Below are 12,059 nucleotides of genomic sequence, written 5' to 3'. Positions count from 1 at the left end.
TTCTAGGCCTTCTGGGAACTGAGAACCACTAGGGTTGCCAGAAGAACACTTCCATCTGTACCAGGAAATAGGTGTTTCCCCTCACACCTTCTATGAAGGCCACTTGGATTTGAGTTTCCACTTCTGGCAGCTGAAGGTGTCTAACTGGCACCCAGAAGACTGACCAGGAATGAGTGAAGACTGTTTTCCCACTGTCTTCTTCCACAGTTGCCCACCCTCTGGGATGAGAGTGCCAGCGGGGATGGTGACTTCAGGGGACCTCATCTTTCAGGGGTAGCAAGTGTCTGCCGGAAGCCTCATGTTTCAACAAAGACTGGGGTGGCTGTTTGGGGCAGAGCTGAACATGGCACAGAGGCATGGAGGGAGCATAATGCCCTGTGCCAGCTAGATTCTCAGTTCAGAAGTCATGGTAAAGAGCTCTGCTGCTGCCTGGAAGGCTCCTGGCAGGGGCTCAGGGCTCAAGGAGAGAGAGGATGCCTGAATATGAAACTACGAGGTGGCATTTGATGTGGGAGGCACAGGAATATAACACTGAGTCAGCTATCTGGTGCCATGTCTGGAGCCACTGCTAGGGCCACAAGTGTGCACGCCACTCTTGACACTTGAGATGCAAAGAGCATTGAGTATAGTGGGAGACAAGTCTGCTTATCTCTCTGCATCCAAAGAAAGTACTGACAGTCTTAGGCACATGGTATTGGAAGGGAATTGGTACATTCATCCTGGTTGAAAGCCTATCAACCAGTGATGGTTTATTTCCAGACAAGGGTCCAGTTGGTAAAGAGTTCACCTCTACACTTTTGACTTTCCTTGGGCAAGGTGGTCATTGCTGGTGAGAGAAAGAGGACTGTCCAGATAGAAATGCCTGAACGGTCCTGCCAATCTAGAGCTGTCTCTCCTGCCAATTCAGAGCTGGCTTGCTTCCTCCTTCCTCTAGTGGCCTCACTTCTCAGTTTGCTCTGCAGCCAGAAAACTACAAGTGGAGAGTTCAGCTATGGGTACCTGGAGTGGGGAGGCTTTCTTCCCACATGAAAAGACAAAAAAATTAGGAAGAGAAGGCATTTGACCCTAAAATGTAGACGTAATGCCTGGAGCTATAGCACTCATCATATGACCATGAGGCTGAGATCACAAAATAAGAATGGATCAAGTCTCCCTCAGGCTGGAAGCCTGAGTTCTGGAGAATAGAGTTTCTGCATCAGTCCTGGACTACCTACCTCTGGTGACTGTGTTAAAGAAGCAACAACAGCTTGTTCTTGTTTCAGCCCCTTGCAGCCTAATGCTATTCTGGACATACCTTCATTAGGGGACTTATATCAGTGGCTTTATGCACCGCTTCCTTTACATCATAAAGGCCATGAAAAGAGACTGAGTCTGTTTGCTGGTTGGGGTTCTGATGTCTTCTTTGTTTCTCCCCACCACCCTCAACTTCTGTGCAACAGTGATAGTGGCTGAATTGCTAGGACCTGGTATTCATCAATCCCTTGCAGTCTGTCATAGGCCCAGAAGGAAGGTCCATCTGTGGTTTCAGGCATCCCCGAAGGGTGTCTTGAAGGTATCTCCCTAGGATAAGAGGAAGCTATTGAATTTAAAGGCTCCAAGTCTGCAGTGTACTTTTGTCCTCTCAAGGACCTGGCACTGCCCAGATGCTACCTAGCCTGTGGGTATGTTCTCTGCCTCTACAGGCTCATGTGGAAGGCAACACAATAATATCTGCCCTTCTGTGGGTTGAGAGGACTGGGTGGGTGAATGTGCAGTGCTGGGTGATGGCCATGGAGGTAGCCATGACTCAGAGCAGTGGTCTAGCAGGCTATCTGCAGCTGAGGGGGGCCCTGGGAGCCCCACTGTGACCACTTGCATAGTGCACTGGGGGCCAGAACCCATTTTTAGAATAAAACAAACCAGGTTCTCCGAAGCAAAACCACCCACACCTCTGCAACACTCCTGAGAAGGGATAGGCAGTAGCATCCTCCACAGTTGTCTTTTCATTGAAGGATGCCTTAATATCCACTGTGGAAACACTCAAAAGTAGAATCTAGAGGGCCTAAAAGATAGCTCAATGGCTCTGTGAGGAGGACCTGGATATCTGAACCCCTTGCTCAGCCATAAGAGATGCCAGCCCTGGGATATCATTCTTCTCTGACCACAGAAACTCTCCAGGGCACTACATAGGGAGGCCCAGCCCCCAGGCTGAGTTACACATCCTGAGAAGGTCCCTCTCCCCTTGCAAGAGCTGCAGCAAGTCCTGAGAAGAGCTAAAAACCCAGGGAAGGCTGGGCACAGTGGCACATCTGTAGTTTCAGCTACTGGGAGGCTGAGGCAGTAGGATCACTTGGGCCCAGGGGTTTGAGACCAATCTGGGCAAGATAGAGAGACCCCACCTCCAAAAACAAAAAAATGAAAATCAAACAATACACATCAGGAAGGAGTGTAGGCACCACTGGACACAAAGTAGAGAGACAACAACAAAAAAAAGCAAAAAGCTCTCCCAGGCTTTAGTGATTCAATATTTCTATCTGTGGCAGAATGGAGAGGTCTGTAAATAATAAAGAGCAACATAATATTCCCATTATGGCTGGCTCTAGCCTCTGTCTCCTTTCCATTCCTGGGACTTAAATCCCTACCTGCACCAAATGTGTGATTTTCTGGGTCTTCATCAGCTGTTGGGAAGGGGAACAGCACCTCACTCCCTGACTCCTGACCAGCAGGGTAAGAGGCAAACATTATGAGCTGAAGGAGGCAGAGTTCTGTCAATCTGTGTGCATCCCTTCCACACCAGCCATCTTCAGGAAGGGGTAGCATTTGAAAGCCCTGATAGGAGCAATTTTAGCACTGTATTTACTTCCCATGCTACATACTCACTATTAAAGGTCAGAATTGGACACCTTGAGCCTCCTGCCCTGTGGGCGGTCTGGACACGTCTCTTGGGATTCTTGGGACTATACCAATGGCAGAGACCCTGAAAGTAGCCCAGACTGCCTATTCTTCAGTCTCCTAGGAGATAATTTTTATAGTGAAAAATAGAGTGACAAGAAGAGATTCCCTTCTCTTTTCAGTTAATCACAAACCTATCATGGCTAACATGAGAGAGCAGCAAACTTTTTAAACAAAATCCCCCAAGTTCCCTAGCAAAGACATTGCATCAGTAGAAAGAAGTCACACATGTGCTTAAGACTGGTGGCTATAACTGTACAGTGTGCAGCCTGTGGGACAGTCTAGTAACCCCGAAAGTACTGAAATGCCTACTTGCAGGAAACTTGGCTGTAATGGAGGGAAACATTGACCATTTGATTCAGAAGCTTACTGTAGAGCAGGGTGAGCAAACTTCTTTTATAGTAGTTAGTAAATATTTTAGGTTTTGAGGCTACCCAGACTATGTGATTACTCTGAACTCTGCTCAGTAATGCCAAAGCAGTTACAGACAATGAATGAATGTGTCCATGTTCCAACAAAACTTTATTTATAAAACTAGGTGGTGGGCCATAGTTTTCCAAACCCTGCTTTAGAGGAACTTTATTTTTTAAATTACATCTATGATGAATTATAGCTATATAAAATATGTATATAGTATATTAACAATAATTGGCCTAGATGTGATTTTTTAAAAACTTTAAAGTAGGGATACTATATTTCAAGAAACCTAGAAGGTTTTGAAAGCTTTCAACATAAAGCACTGATAAATGTTTGAAGAGAGAGAAAAAAATGTTTGGAGAGGTATACTTACCCTGATTTGAGCATTATTCAGTGTATACATGCATCAAAACATCACATAGTACACCATAATAATTTTTATGATTTTATATATCAGTTAAAATTAAATTTAGATTAAAAATTCATATGCGTACATGTGAAAAAGGAACAACCAGTAAAGGCCATTTAAGCCTGGTGGAATTATTCATTTGTTCCATTTTAAATGAAACATTGTCTTTAACATTGTTATTTTTGGTGAAAACATCTGCACACACATACACACAGTAGTTTTATGCAGAAACCATCCCTGCACGTGTGCACAGGTGTGCTTCTAAAAGGAGCTGTCCACATTACACCTCTTGTATCTCTTCTGCCCACCAAGGCTGTCCCTTCCCATGGCCCTCACCCAACCCCTGTGTGCCCTGTCTCTCAGGGGCTAGGCATACCTTGTTCTCTTTGCTGGTCTCTCTGCTCCATGGACACAAGGGCTGAGAAATGCGCTTGATCGTATGCTAAAACCAGAGGTGAGCAGTGACATCTGTTGGGAGGGACCTCCAAAGGCAGGTAAATTCCTCCGAATGGGATGGGTGCAAAGGCTGCAGACACAAACAGGGGGGAGGCTTGAGGAGCGGGAGATTCTGAACCAGGAGGGGAGGAAAGACATACTGAGGGCTAGGGCTGCCGGGTTTCTATGGTGATCTGCTATCATCCCGGATGGCTTGCTGCCCTGAGATCTGCATAGGTGATCAAGAGCCCTGTGGTCAGGATGAAGCCAAGATAGTTAGCAATGACATGCTCTTACAGCCCACCTGGAAAATGATGTTTTTTTGTTTTTGTTTTTACTGGATGTATGTCTCTCTTTCTTAGTGTTCATTAAAATGTTTGCATATTAAACAATATCTACACATCTTGAGAGTGTGTTTGTTCCTTATTTTGAGAGCCTCTTCTGCTGAATCAGAAGGAAACAACCAGAGAGCTCCAGCACCAAGCTTTAAGTCAGCCAGGAAATGAGAAACAGGACCTAATTCTTGGACAATGAGACATAATCTTGTGTTTCCTTAGTCATAAAATAGAGGGAAGGGAAACCTAAAAATTCTTGCTCAAACAAACTCACTTCTGGAAATATTAGATGCCCTAAAACTGCATCTATAGTTTGATTGTAAAGAGACTTGCATTTGGCCCCAGAGATGCATGGCATTCCTTTGAGCAAAATGCAGGGAGAATCACCTTCATGCCATCTTTGTTGACTTCTTGGGATGCTTCCCCACCCTTGCTGTCTATATATTGGTCAGTACCAAGTAGAATCCTGCAAGAGGTGAGGATCCATCTGTAAGAGGCTGAAGGAAGAATGAAAGTGGGTCTATGGGTACTAGGAGCTGGGTCCTGGGCTTGCACAGCAGGGCCCCATAGGAGTACTGGGACTGCCCTTGAGAGCTGAAGCCCTCAGCAGGACTCATGTTCCTGGGTCCCACAGAGAAGGTGGTGACATGAGGCAGGACCCTGTGTCTTACTGGCTGCCTGCCCATGTAATAATCATGGCAATACTGGACTTTTTTTGTAACCCATCCTGAAGAACCACAGTCTAATTTGTAGGATTCTCTGGAAGACTGTTAAAGTGCAGGTTTAAATTTAAGTGGGGCGGAGGGTCATGCTGCTGGGCTACTCACTGTTTGGAATTCCCTAGCTGTAAATATGTTCATAATGGTTGTGGGAGTGAAGAGAAAGTGAAAACCCACTAGAGTAGGGGCTGAGAGTCAGGGTGGGTACATGGGGAACCGGAGGGTGTCACTCATCCCACCATCTGGCTCTTCTTCTTTCCCGCCTCTTCAGAGAGTATGGCAGGCCCTGTGGGATCCCTGGGGCACCCTGCCATGACTCTAGCAACTCTGGGAGGTTGCAGGTTTGAGGGAGGACATATGGTAGAATACTTCCTCCCTGGGCTGAACTTGGGTGGGGACATTGCTTAACCTCTCTGGCCTACGGTTTCCTCATCTGTAAAGTAGGGAACATGGTGACTTCACACTTCCATCTTCCTTTCTTCTCTCTTTAATAGCTGTGTAATCTGCAAAGGGGCCTGAGGGGACTTAAGTAGCTGAGCACCCACAGGGATAAGGCCTGGGACTTTTGGAGGGTGTAGGCTGTCTGCTGAGTTCTGGACACATGATGGGGACTCCCAGCTGTCCAACAGCCAGATTTCTCAAGGTTTCCTGCTGTTGACTTGCAAGGCAGATGGGCAAGAGCAGTGCCTGATGCCACAAGGGAGGAAGAAGAAATACAGGGAATAACGTGATCTTTGTTCATGCAGAGCAAGGCTTGGTGGTCTTCTGGGAGCCCAGATGTTCCCAGAAAGAATATAAGGAACAGAAGAAGAAGCCTGTCTATTCTTCTAGAGGGATGCTGAGGCTTTCTGGGGCATGATGAAATACATCTCCTTAAGACACTCACCCTCTCCTCCTGAGTCTCTCAGCATTGTATCTGCCACGACGACGATCGGTCTTCTTAGTATGTGGGCTAAGACAAAAACATGGAATTCCTCCAGGCTCTCATATACAGGGTCCTCAGAGTTGTCCACACTAGGGAACAAAATCAAGTGAGCTTGTCACTGGACTAGATTGGGATGAAAGATGGAAAAAATGGAGGGGACTCTGTAGGGACTGACCATCCCCTCTTCATATCCTATCTCCAGAGTCCTGGCCAGCCATGCCATCTGAGGATACCTTCCACACCTTCCACTGGCCACACATGCCCAAATCCCAGCTCCCCACTCCCACCTTGGGTTGTATGGTCTCAGGAGACAAATAAGAGAGAATCTGCAGGTGAGGGCTGCTAGCCAGTGTTAAGAGAAGTTTCTCTGCAGGTACAAGTAGCCCCCAGAGTCTGTGGCAATTGGGAAGCTTGTTCTCTTTGGTGTTTAACAAGGATGCAGTGGGGGCTAGAAAATGGAGCCTCCTTTTCTGTTCATTTTTTCATATAGAAGCTTAGGCTGAAACCTCATGCCTCAGAGACTCCAGGGACACTCAGGGAACATCGGATTCTGAACTAGTGAGGTTCATTGTTACCAAGATCTGAAAAGCCTTCTAGGCAAAACTCTGATGGAAGAGTCCAGTGAGAAGGCTGCCTGAGTGGGAAAGAGTCATTGTGAATGTGCAACCTGGCTACCCAGGTCTTCTCTAGCTCATGTTCCTGGCTCCTGCCTGAGGCTCAAGGAAAGAGCAGGTGCCAATAACTGCTTTCGCGCAAACTCTCAGATGTTTGGGCAGAAGACTGGAGCCTTAATATCCTTCAACAACAGGGCCATCCCCAAAGGGAAGAGCACATAGAGAGGCGAGCTTATAATGAGATGGGGCGTTAGCTATATCCACAGTGCCAGCCAGGTGGCAGTGCCCAGCCAAGATCACTTGGGAGCTCTGGGATTTACTGCTGAGCACCTTGGGGATGCCCCAAAGTAAGTGAGGAAGGTCTCCGAAAACTACAGCAGGTGGGGTCAAGGCCAGCAAATGCAAGCTTATTTGAGAATACAGTCACTCTTTACATCTGAGGATTCCGCATCCAAGGGTTGAAAATATATTTTAAATAAAATTCTAGCTAGCTACAATGACACACACCTATAATCCCAGTGACTCTAAAGGCTGAGGCAGGAGGATCCACCCTCAGCAATTTAGCAAGGCCCTAAGCAACTTATTGAGACCCTATCTCAAAGTAAAAATAACAAAAACAAAAACAAAAAAGAACTGGGGATATAGTTCAGTGGTAAAGTGCCCCTGGATTCAATACTCAATAAAAAAATAAGTAAACAAAATATTCAAGAAAGTTCCTAAAGGAAAAACTTGCACTAGAGTGAATCATGTGAATGGAGTGATGTGTAGGCATACCTTGTTTTAGGTATTACAAGTAATCTAAGGAGAATTTAAAGTATATGGAAGGACATGTAAGTTAATATGCAAGTACTATGCCATTTTATAGAGAGGACTTCGGCATTCTTGAACTTGGGTATCCATGGGTGGTGAGGCTGGAAGAAGTCCGCTGCAGATATTGCACAGGTTGGCACTGGCCTGAGGAAACAGCACCATGTGCTTACCTCTCAGCCAACTGCTTCAATTATTTCCAGAACAAAGGCTGTGATTCCTAGCATTGCACGGTTTTGATATTAGGTGTCCTCCAAAAGCTTGTGGGACAATGCAAGAAAGTTTAGAGATGACATGATTGGGCTATAGGAGATTTAAGCTAATTTGCACATTAATCCTTTGGTAGGGATTAATGTGGTAACTGTAGACTGGTAGGGTGTGGCTGGAGGAGGTGGGTCCCTGGGGGGTGTCTTCAGGATATATACTTTGTCCTTGTTGAACAGAGCTCTTTCTCTGCTTCCTGAGCTGCTTTCTTCCAGCACACTTTTCCACCATGATGTTCTGCCCCAAGGAATGGAATTGTCTGTCTATGGACTGAGACCTCTGAAACCGTAAGCCCCAAATAATTTTTTTTTCTTCTAATTGTTCTTGTCAGGTCTTTTGGTCAAAACAGTGAAAAGTGACTTAAACACGTAGGAAATGCATGATATTCACCTGGGCAGTTTTCATATAATAATGCTTATGTATTTTTTCTTTTTTTCTGATTCAATTTACCTTATTTTAATAGTTCAAAAAACTATTTTAGCAGTCCAAAACTCACAAAAAGTTGTACATATAGTAAACTTCCAAACACTCCCCTACCCTGGACTATTTGGAAATAAATCTCTAACCTGATGCCCCATTACTCTAGATAAGTTTAGTGTGTATTCCTATGACTAGAACATTCTTCTACACAACCAGACTACAAACAGAAATTAACAAGGACACCTCAATCACCAGACCCCATTCATGGTGGTGTGCCACTTGTTACAATAATGCCTTTTAGAATAAAGATTCCTGAATGGCTCTTATATGTGGTGCCTCTTTAGATTCCTTCAACCTGGAATGTTTTTTAGGATTTCCTTGACTCCTATGACTTTAACATTTGCTTGATCTTGAAGATTACGGGTCAGGCCTTTCAAAGAATGTGCTTAATTTGGGTTTCTCTGGTTTTCATTACTAGGTAAGATTGGGTCATGCTGAGTCCCCATGGTTTCTTATCAGGTGTGTGGAATGGCAGGTTGTCTCACCATGGGAGATGGTGACTTGATTGCTTTTGAGGATCATCTGTGTGGGGAGGAAATTTGAACATATGCAAATACTCCGTTTCTCACTCAGCCTTTACACACTGATGGCACTGTGGATTTCTGGTTTTCTGTTTTATTCAATGGTTTATAATATATCTGTGGTATTTTGATGCTCAAATACTCTTTGATTTGGTCATTTTGACTTATTTCAGTGGGTCTATGTTCTTAGAGCATCCTCCTATCAAGTTCTGGAGCACTACCTTGCTCCTTGGCATAGGTGGTTCAAGTTCATACATACACATAGAATTTGCATATTTATTTTCATACTTCTCTCCCTCTGTCTCTCAATCATCTACTTCAACATTTACAGGAGACTTGCATTCACTGATACCTCCAATTATAGTCTAATGCCACAAAGTTCATTCTACTTGTAACTTTCTTCTCCAACAGTGAGAAACCTCATTTCTATTAATAAGATTATCTTTTACTTACTTGATCAGTCTCCTTATATGTAAGCAATTTCCCATCTGCGCTGGAACCTCCCTTCTCCCACTTGAGGTGGTCCTCTTCGACCTTGATCGCATACGACACCTGATCATCTTTTGATTCTCCCATCTCCCATTCTCTGCAGATACCCACCCTGCTTTGTACCACCTAATGACTTGAAGGCAAAATGTCTTAGGAAGTAATGGAAAGAGGAAAGGAATGTTTTAAATATGTATTGACTTAATATATGTCTATATCATCAGCCCTCCGTATCTATGAGGTTTGCATCTACAGATTCAAGCCACTGCAGATAAAAAATAATACAAAACAATTGTATGCACTTATTTTCTTGTCATTATTTCCTAAACTATAGAGTATAACAACTACTTAGGTAGCATTCACATTGTATTAGGTATTATAAGTCACCTAGAAATGATTTAAAGTATATGGGATTACATTCATAAGTTTTATGCAAATCTTTCATCATTTTATCTAAGGAACTTGAATATCTATGATTTTGGTATCCTTGGGGGTCCTGGAACTAAATCCCTGCAGATACTGGGGAACAGGAACAAAATTTTTATGTGTATGTACTATAAATATGCACATATAAATATACATACACATATATATGTATATCTACATACTTATATACACATTTATATTTATATATACATTTTCCAGAGTCTAAGTTCAATGCTGCTGGGTGCCATTTTCAGGTGCCAGGTGATTATCTTGACTATCTATACCTGAGAGTCAAGCTGCAGGTGTTTGGGGCCAAGTTCTTCAGTAAGTTGCTTGTTTGTCTCTGCCACACACTAAGTAAGTGAGTAAGTGCCAGGCAAGTGGATGGCTGAACAAGACAACAAGCAGTGCAAATAGGAGAGAACATGGAAGTAACAACTAGCACATTCAGGGGGAAAAATTCCCTGATTAGAAATGTGGAGTGCTGTTCTTTCTCTAATTCAATGCATGGAAAGGTCAGCATTGAAAAGAGATGAGTGGTTCATGAGTCAGATATCAAACTGAAAGAAGGAAGGTCACTCCATGATAGAACACTCTGGCATCTGAACAGCTGTGCAGAAGGGACCCCACTGTATAACAACAGTGAAAAGGCTGAGCACTAGGCACCACTCTACTGGCATGGTATTCTTCCCATGCAAAATTTGAAGTAGGTCACTATGTTTCAAACTGAAAAAACAGTAAATGTTCATTGAACACTTAATATGTGTTGGTGCAATGAAAGGCATTCTAAAGGCCCTCAGGTAACTCTAGACCACATGTCACAGGCATCTATCCACCCATTTACCCATCCATCCATACATCCACTACCTGTGCACTCATCAATTCATCTGCTCATCCACCCACTCCTGCCCTACTTGTAAAGCATGTATCCATCTATTCCCAGTGCTATACCAGGGCCAGGGCATGGAATTGGGCCATGTATAGCATGCAGACTTGTGGCTGAACATGGGCAGCAGCTGTTGAGCACAGGGGCCATTTGAGCAAAACAGAAACTGCTCAGTGACCCTAAAGATGGCGGAAAGTTTCTTGCACACACACACACACACACACACACACACACACACGCATGCACGCACACACACACACACACCTACAAGAAGATTTATGTATATTTTTTCCATTTCCCTGGAGAACAATAACTAATATATAACCTAATCTTTTGAATCTATGCTTCCTTATCAGTCCTTGGCAATGATAAGGACAGTTTCAAACACCTACCTGACATGCAATGGGGCTCAGTATGTGGTACTATTCTCATTCCCATCCAACCACACTAAACCTTCTCTAGTCCCTAGGGAATCCTGGCACATTGAGAGAGCCAGCACTCCTATTCTGACTCCAAGACAAAGTCTGTGTAGGAAAATGGATGAGCATCCATCAGTTGGGGCTGATCTTTGCTCCCTGCCTTCTCATGTATTGGATCTCAGTGATGGTGTGCATGGATTGAGGGACATGGTCAGCTGCATGCCTCCTGGCTCTGGTTCTGGCTCTTATGTACACAAGATTATGTCCCCAGCACTAAGCTAGGGTTTGAAAGAGAATTAAAAGAAATAATTTGGTTGGATTGCACCATGAGGATGCTGTAGTCTGAATGGGCAGACAAAATATAATATAATGAAATCTCAAAAGAGCTGGGGCCTTAGAACAGCACTGTGTGTACTTCAGGGAAACATTCAGATAAGGAACAAAGCAACAAGTGGGACTTGAAAAAAACAACACAGAGGTGAGGACTCTCCAGTCCCTGAGACATGGGGGTCACAGATTAAATCCATGTTATTGAGTTAAATATATCCCTTGTAAAAGCAAACTGAGTGACTTGCAAACATGTCCCTTGTTTTCTTATCCCATAGATCACTTCCTACACAAGAATAGTTGAATTTTGTTCATGACCATTAACATAATTCTTGACATGCAAGTAATAGAACAAAAACAGAAGCACCTAAAAATCCATGCTTTTTACAGTAAACCTTCTCAAATCTTGAATCAGAAAGACATTCCAGAGCTTTTGTGTTGTTGGTGAGATCGCAAAAAAGCACACCAAACTTTAGAGGAGAGTTTGGGCATAATCATCATGGAGGATTGGACTAGAAAACAAGGTGTCATTATTCTATCATCCACAGAACTCCATGTCAGAGAGCAGCAAGACTCTAATTCTTAGGACTCATAGAGACAGAGTCTTCTGAGTTACAGATAAAAAGAAGGGAGCAGGGCACCTGGGAGCAGAACACCT

At 44.0% G+C, this 12,059-nt stretch overlaps 1 protein-coding gene across 4 annotated transcripts in view; it reads right to left on the bottom strand.

The window, feature by feature from the left end:
• Window positions 1-12,059, bottom strand: part of OTUD7A (OTU deubiquitinase 7A) — a 346,216-nt gene that overhangs the window by 17,965 nt on the left and 316,192 nt on the right. For all 4 annotated transcript variants that reach the window (XM_079121947.1, XM_079121946.1, XM_079121949.1 and 1 more), the window contains 2 exons: window positions 6,133-6,260; window positions 4,134-4,283 (listed from right to left, as the gene is read on the bottom strand). In XM_079121947.1, coding sequence (XP_078978073.1) covers window positions 4,134-4,283; window positions 6,133-6,260 — 278 coding nt within the window. The remainder of the gene's footprint in view (window positions 1-4,133; window positions 4,284-6,132; window positions 6,261-12,059) is intronic.

The sequence above is a fragment of the Sciurus vulgaris genome (genome assembly GCF_902686455.1).
Source record: "Sciurus vulgaris genome assembly, chromosome: 2".
Lineage (NCBI taxonomy): Eukaryota > Metazoa > Chordata > Mammalia > Rodentia > Sciuridae > Sciurus > Sciurus vulgaris.
The sequence above is the reverse complement of the archived record's forward strand: the minus strand, read 5'-3'. Positions and strand labels throughout refer to the sequence as shown.